The sequence below is a fragment of the Varanus komodoensis genome, unplaced genomic scaffold, assembly GCF_004798865.1.
Source record: "Varanus komodoensis strain SLA01 unplaced genomic scaffold, ASM479886v1 scaffold1, whole genome shotgun sequence".
Taxonomy (NCBI): domain Eukaryota; kingdom Metazoa; phylum Chordata; class Lepidosauria; order Squamata; family Varanidae; genus Varanus; species Varanus komodoensis.
In genome coordinates, this window is record NW_025335268.1 from 74,417,298 (window position 1) to 74,424,693 (window position 7,396).

General features: G+C 57.2%; 1 protein-coding gene across 2 annotated transcripts in view; it reads right to left on the reverse strand.

The window, feature by feature from the left end:
• Positions 1 to 6,739, reverse strand: part of STRIP2 (striatin interacting protein 2) — a 30,491-nt gene extending 23,752 nt beyond the window's left edge. The window contains exons 1-4 of one of the 2 annotated variants that reach the window (XM_044429310.1): positions 6,252 to 6,739; positions 2,445 to 2,519; positions 1,924 to 2,058; positions 528 to 648 (exon numbers count right to left, since the gene is read on the reverse strand). In XM_044429310.1, coding sequence (XP_044285245.1) covers positions 528 to 648; positions 1,924 to 2,058; positions 2,445 to 2,519; positions 6,252 to 6,483 — 563 coding nt within the window. In that variant the 5' untranslated portion in view covers positions 6,484 to 6,739. Of the gene's footprint in view, positions 1 to 527; positions 649 to 1,923; positions 2,059 to 2,444; positions 2,520 to 4,708; positions 4,728 to 6,251 lie in introns of those variants that run through there. The other variant, XM_044429318.1, reaches the window with a different exon arrangement.
• Between the last annotated feature and the right edge of the window lie 657 nt (positions 6,740 to 7,396).

Sequence of the window (7,396 nt, forward strand, 5' to 3'; positions counted from 1 at the left end):
AAACAACAGCGTTCCCAGGCTGTCCGTGTGTTTCCGAGCGAGGACGCTGCCTGTAATGCACACGGATGTGTTGAAAACATTTTGTGCTCGTATACGTGCAAAACGGTGAGCAAACTTTGGATTGCTGCGCCTTCACAGACACCTGACAGGGTGCCCCACTCTGTACCTGCGGCACTGTGTTCAAGGCACGCACTCCATCGAACAGCCGGGCCTGCGTGAGTGCAGGGGGAGAAGGCGGCTGGGCCGGGTCGGGCCAGCCTGAAATGCGCTCTGGCTCCATTTAGCTTTGCCTGGGCTGGTCCCCAAAAATAGAAAGCCTGAAAACAAAACCACGGCTCTACTCGTCCCGTCCTTTACAAGAGCTGTTTATACCACACGACAGATGGTGGTGATGAGCTCCACGAATCCGTTTGTGTATTTTTGTGAAATTACATGTCCTTTCAGCCTGTCACCTTCAGGAACAAACTCAAAGGCATCGAGTCCCGAACGCACGTCAGCTTAAGAGTTTTTGTCAAAGGATCGCTTACGCCATTTCCATGCTGAGCAACTCCAGGAATGCGGTGAACGTTCCCATCTGGTACAGCAAGAAATTGTTGTGTCGCGCCCAGTCAAGGACCTCGGCTTCGGTGTCGCATTCCCCAAAGACACCTAGATGAGGGCAGGAGAGGAGAGACCAGTGAGGAAAGAAACACAGGATTCATTAAACGGTGCGACTTGCCAGCAAAAGATGTAGTGATAATGTGCAGTTTGGATGGCCTTCAGAGAGGACCATTTATTTCCTCCATCATATTGATGGTGCATCTTTGTTCCTGCCGGGAATCCAGGGCAGCTTACATAACCCTCCTCGCCACGTTATGGAATGCGCTCCCCAGAGAGGTCCACCTGGCGCTGTCGTTATTTGTTTTTCGGCGCCAGGCCAAGACCTTTTTATTTAAGCGGCATTTTAACTGTTAATATTATTGGATTTTATCTGGCCAGGGCGGCTTATTTTATATTGTATTTTTGTATTTTTAATCTAATGTTAATATTTTTTTAATTTAAGGATTATAATTATTTTAATTAATTGTTGTAAGCCGCCCCAAGGCTTCGGCGAATGGGGCGGCATATAAATATTTTAATAAATAAATAAATAAATAAATAAATAAATAAATAATGTTCTCTTCGCAACAACCCTGTGAAGCAGGCCAGGCTGAGAGTCAGTGGCTGGCCTGAAGTCACGCCGTGAGCATCATGGAAGTGGGAGGTACATCCCAAGGCCCTGCCCAACACACGGGCCAGTCAGCCTCAGTCAGATGGGACGGGATGGGACGGGACGGGACGAATTCACGGAGCAGGACGCACAGTTAAGCCACGGCGCGCTTTCCACCAAATGTAAGGAAGGCTGACCGTGGGGACGGACCAGTTCCCGGAGGAGATGCCTGCCAGTGGCTACCGGTCCAAGCAACCCGCCTGTGTTCTCCAGGGGCTGGGGAACATGGTTGGGAGGGTGCCACTGCACTCACCTCCTGCTTGTGGGTGGCTCCCAGGCAGCCGTCTGGTGGCGGCTGGAGCAGGAGGATCTCGGTCGGATCCAGCACTGCTTTTCTGAGGTTCTCAACCGAAGTGTTAAGATACTTGGCCTCATACATTTGGATGCTCACAATCATCCTGACCTGTTCTGGATCCTACCCTTTGCTCACCCAAAGCTCAAAAGCACCCTGTGGGTCCTTCTGCGTCAAACGAGGAGCAGGGCAGCCAGAGGGCTCCCCAGCCTCACGCACGAGGGATCTGTGGAGTTGGAAGGCGGCTTCTGGCTTTGCTGGATGCTCAGTAATTAAACGCCACACTGAACAAGGTAGACGCTTCACACAGGCATCCCTGGAGAACGAGGGAGCGTGTTTCTCGGTGGCTGCTGCGTTCGCGCAGGTAGCGGTTCACCATTACCTTGGGCCAGGTAGAGAATCACACGGGCCACTTTCAGCCTCTTGTCCCTGTTGACCACCTCCAGCCCGTCCAGTAACCGCATCACGTAGGCCTTCTGCCGCGCCAAGTCCAGCTCCGACCATCGCCTGCCCTTCACTGAGCAAAGGGAGCACGGCATCAGACAAGCTCGGCTTACCAGTTTCTGCAGGCAGGCGGGCCGTTTCCCCGAAGGAAACGGCCCTCTCAAACCTGCTGCTTCTCAGATGTGCAGGGCCACAACTCCCATCCTCCCCAGCTTGTCTGGCCGTCGCCCGTGTAGGAGCTGGGTAAGGTAAGAATTAAAGTCACACCCCACTTCCTGCAATTCTGGGCTTGAGGGGCTGCAGAATAGCCCTTCCCAAGAGAAAATGTGGGTTTCTGCCTCGCTGTTAAAAACCGGTTCCTGGAGCTCCAGTTTGGAAGCAAGCCGGGGAAAAAGGCATATCCCACCCTCTGCTGCGTCCTTCCTGTATTTTTCCATGCCCCGCCCCATTAGACGATACCTTGCGTCTGAAAATCCTCTTCAAAGCACCTCCTGTTGAGGGCGAACTCGGATTCCTCCGTGTAACTGTACAGTTCTGTTAGAGAGTTGAGAGAGAGAGGAAGCTGCAGTGAGGACTCGACTATTTACCATCCCGGTCCGAGCCAGCCCACCGCCCTCAGAGGGGCGCCACGGAGAGGAACCCAAGAACCAGCAGGAAGTCCAGTCTGGACTGGGTTCAGATCCCTGCGGACTCGCATGCCCCGCTGGCCGGCCGCCCCCGGGCAGTTTGCTTTTTCTCAGACTAACTCCCATGCCTGGTGAAGTGGACCATGCCCACGAAGCTTCAGCCAGACTAATGGACTTATTTGTCTTTAAGATACAGAAACAAGGACTCGTAGTCTTTAAGGTATAGAAATAATAAAATAATAAAAATACAAGACTCTTTGCTGGTTTCACTGCATCAAACTGACATAGCTGCCCCTCTGGAAAGAACAATAAATTCTGTCTGTCCGTCCCTCCCGGGGCTAAGCTGCAGCCCCTCTTTCTATATGTATTTTCCACCCATTTCGGCACCTCCAGCCCCGCGCACACAGTGTGTGAGGGAGGGAGGAACCTCTCCTGCTAGGAACATTCTCGGGCTGGCCTGGACACAGTTGGCCTGGGCTCCCTCGCGAGGAAAAGCCCCCTGGACAAAGCACATTCCAGGCCCGTCCAGCAACCAGAGGCAACGGGCTAAAAATAGCCAGCCCAGCAAGCTCGGCGGCCAGGACCAGCACCTCGGACGGGAGATCGCGTGTTCCCGAGCAAAGGGGCCTGGCAGCAGGGAGCTGCAGGTCTGCCTTTGCAGGTTGCAAGCGGGGCTGGCCCTCGGCAGGGTCACCTTGGCCTGGCACCGAAACCGAGCCGGGCAGGCGGTCACCTTGGCCTTCGGTCAGCATCCCGAGAGCTACCAACTGGCACCTGGCATGGAGGAAGCACGCCTGGCGGTGAAGAGCTGCGGAGCAAGGAATGTGCTCTCGGCCAGCCCGAGTGGCGTTCCCGGCCCCTCTGCCACAAAACCCCTCTCCGGATTTTGCCAGGGCTGCTTCCTTTCAGCAAGATGACTTTTGGATGGGGGTGGGGGGAGGGAAGGTTTGCAGTATAACTCCTTTTGGTGGGGAGAATAGAGTCATTTTGCCACTGCTTTCGTTTTGGTCTCCTCAGAAGTAAGGAGCCGTGTATCCACTCAGAAATAAGCAGGATACGCCTCGACCTGGCTACTCAGAAGCAAGCAGGAGTGGATCACTGAGCTGCGCTTGACAGACAACTGGTGGGGGGGGTTAATGAGGGGTCCTGCACTGACCCTTCCGGCCCCTTCCGACTGGACTATTCTACGAAAAGAGGACCGCAGACACCAGTTCTGTGTACACCTGCTCCAGGCTCTGCACGGGTGCTCAGAAGGAAGGAGGACCAGCCCACCCGTGGTTCCTCCCCGTGGAACTGAAGTGCTCCCTCCGTGGCAGCCGAAGCAAGGCAAGGGAAGAGGGTCCCACGGTGAGGGACCACCGGAGGAAACACCCTCCTTCTGGTGCCCACACTCACCCAAGGAAGGCCCTCCAGTCTCCCCCTCGGCTGCCCGGCCAGTGGCCTCCTCGCTTCCGCAAAGTGTAACATGAGCCCATGCGCCCCGTGCCCCAGTGCCGCCTGCCCCAGCCGGGACCGAGCCCCCCCTGCCCGCCCCATGGGCCCTGCCCCAGGGATGACTCGGGGGCGGAAGGCGGAGCAGAGCTGGTCACAAGTGCGGGCATGTTTCCGGCCCCGCAGCAGGACCCTCTTCGGGAAACAGAGACTCCCCGGCGAGGACCACGGGGGAGGGAAGACCCCGGGAGAGGAGCCCGATCCCTCCCCAGATGCTTCTCAGAATGAGCGTGTGCCGCGTGCTGTGAAGGTTGCCGGAGGCCTCGCTCGCCAGGGTGAGCGGCACGCACACCCGCCCGGGAGCCCGCCCAGAGGAGAGGCGCTCCATCAATGCGGACGGGCATCATGATCCAGTGGCCCCATGGGTGGCCGCCATGCGGGAGGACCTGCCCTGAAAGCAGCGGGGAAGGGGAGGGGAGGGGAGGGGAGGGGAGGGGAGGGGGCCCAGGCCTGTAGCCACGTCCTCACGTGCTCCCGCAACACCCGAGTCAGGAAGCGCTACACCCAAAGACCTCCAAACGGCTTGAGGCAATCGCGGGAAGGAATTCCACTCTCCGTGGCTGCTGGCTGCCCCCAAATAGCTCGCTGAACCGAGCAGTGTCTCACCAGCATCATCTCAGAGCACCAGTTTATTCATTTGCAACATCTCCGGGCTGCCACTTCAGCCCGCCAACAACAGAAAGACCAGAAAGCTGCGAAAACGATGCAGCAATGAAACAACGTCTTTGCTCAAGGCTAACTTACGTCATATGCCAGGCAAATAGAAAGACTCGTGCTGGGCACCAAAATGATGCCAGGCAACCCTCCCGAGAAGGGGGCACTGGCAGACAGCTTGCCAGTCGCCTGGAGGGCGTGGAGGAGGGTCTGAACTTACTGTCTCCGCCCCAAAGAGTTTACAATGGAAAATTCTATGCAGGGGAGGCGACAACCGGCAGGGGGAGAATGGAAGCAGGGAAAACACTCATTCCCGCTGCAGGACGGACCCTGGCTGCGGTCCCCATCCAGCGCTCGTGTCGACATCACGCCTGCAGCCACAGTCTAGCCGTCTGGGGCTCCCTGGACACCTGGCTGCTCCCTTGCCAAAAGACTTCCCAACTTTTGCAATGGTTTTGCCCCACTCTGAAAGTTGCTGACAGTCGCAGCCTTCAGTTGTGATATGCTGCGGTTTTCCATGTTTGGGGCACCTCTGATCCCACTGCCGGGCTCTGGTGCCATGTGGCTGGACTCACTTCCGTCGGTCCCAAGACTGCGCAAGGATTTTAAAAAGGAAAAGGAACAGCATTCCCATCCGCTAGCGGCAAAGGAACAACGGCGCAACATCGGTGGCGATGCAAGACACTGAAATCTACTCAAATGAATAGAGCTGCCACAGTGAGGAGAATCTGGTTTTGGAAATGAACTGAAGCTACCAAGAAGAACCGCTGAAACGCACTTGACCTAAATACACAGAAATAGGCGGCTCTTTCGAATGACTATGCATATTTGATGGTCGTTCCCATTTTACAACATAAAGCATTTCTTCTCCGTTTCCAGGAAGGGAGGAATCTTCCTCCTCGAATTTTTACTAACAATCGTCCCCGAATATAGTTCAATGGTTGTGTTAAGCGATGTCCCCGCAGATGGGTTCCGCCATGCCGTTAAAAATGGGACCACCAAGCAGAGGGCAGCCCAACCCAGCTGCAGCTCCCAGCTTTGCGGCTGGCCCCGGGCTAGCGGGCTACAGGGGGTGGCCCTGTGAATCCATTAAGGACGGGCCAGGAGAATGGTGCTTTCATGCACAAAATCCCCTAGCAGGCTTCTCTTGCTTTCACTTCCCCCTTCTCCCTTTGTGTTTTATTCTTTCAGAAAACAATAAGCAATGCTATTTTAAAAAGAGACAACTGACATGAGAAAGGACACCTGGGGCTGTGTGCCTCTGTTCAATAGGTCAGGCAGGTTTCATATCCCTTCCAAAACCTGCCGGGCCTGTTTCGCCACAGGCAAGCAGCAGAACAAAAGGAGTGGTGTGGGGGGTCCAAGTCCTCCAAGGAACTGAAGTCTGTCCGCAGGCATATTGCGAGGCTCCTTGCTCCATGGACCAGCAATCCCCACGCCCAGCTCGCCAAGGCACAGCCGCCCCGCCCCCGCCATGCCATGCCCCCCCCCTTACCTGACAGTTCGGCGGAGCGGCAGTCAGTGTCCCCGTATTCGAACTCCAGGTTGGGGCAGTCCACGGAGCCCTGCAAAGGAGGACCCGGGTTAACGGAGGCCGACCCCGTGGGCCGTCGCAGGTGCCGCCCAGGGAACAGGGCCGGATCCAGCCATGGCCAGCGCCCCTTGGCAGCCCTCGGCAGTGAGTGGGGCCCCCGCTCAGGCCGCCGCCCCGTGTGGAAAATGGACATCACCAGGAGCCTCGGGGTCGGCAGCAGAGGACGGACGCATGGGCCGGCTGTCTAGTGGAGCCTTCTGCAACCTGACCTCCATCCCAGAGGATGCTGGGAGCTGTAGTCCAGCCCATCTGGAGGGTGTGGAGGTGTGGACATGCGTGTGGTAGGCATGTCGTGAGCGGAGCCGGCTGGAGCCGGGGTCAGACTAGATGGCCCGGGAGGCCCCTTCTGACTCGCGCTGTCTGTGTGTGAGCTGAATTCTTCTGCACAGGGACCCTGCCACTGCCACCACCCCCCCTCTGAGGAGGCCAGGCTTTTGTCCCATTCCCCACACGCACCACAACCCCCCAGCCCCGTGGCGTCACCCATAAATGTCGCGCATTTTTCCTCCACGCGGAAGGAAGCAGGTGCTGCCCCCGCCAGCAGCATGTTATGGGGCCGACCCAGAGCAGCCAGGCTCTTTCATCCGTCGCTCTTCAGACAGGTTGGACCACAAATCTCAGCATGGGCAGCTGGGGATGCTGGGAGCTGTAGTCCAGCGCATCCGCAGGCTGCCTGGCTGGGCACAGCTTCTCAGGGACGGCTGCAGGGCTTCAGGCTGGGTCACCCTTACACGGAGGCAACCCGCTGCCTGGCAAGTTTGTGTGGCTTGGGGACGTCCCAGGCTTACTCCCAAGTAAGCGTGCAGGGGACGGCGGCTCTGACGAGCACCTCACTGTCCTTTCCTCTGCAGCCCCCTCGGGGGTCTCTCCCCGCCTGAGAAGTCCCAAGAGCATCTGGGATGAAGCCGCTTTGTGGGGTAAACAGACTCTACCGGGGGGGGGGGGGGAGGCGCTCAGCCCACTCACGACCCCCATTATGCTTTTCCCAGCCTTTTAATACTGCCCCAAGGCTACACTTTGACCGAGATGGAAGGCAGCCCCATCAG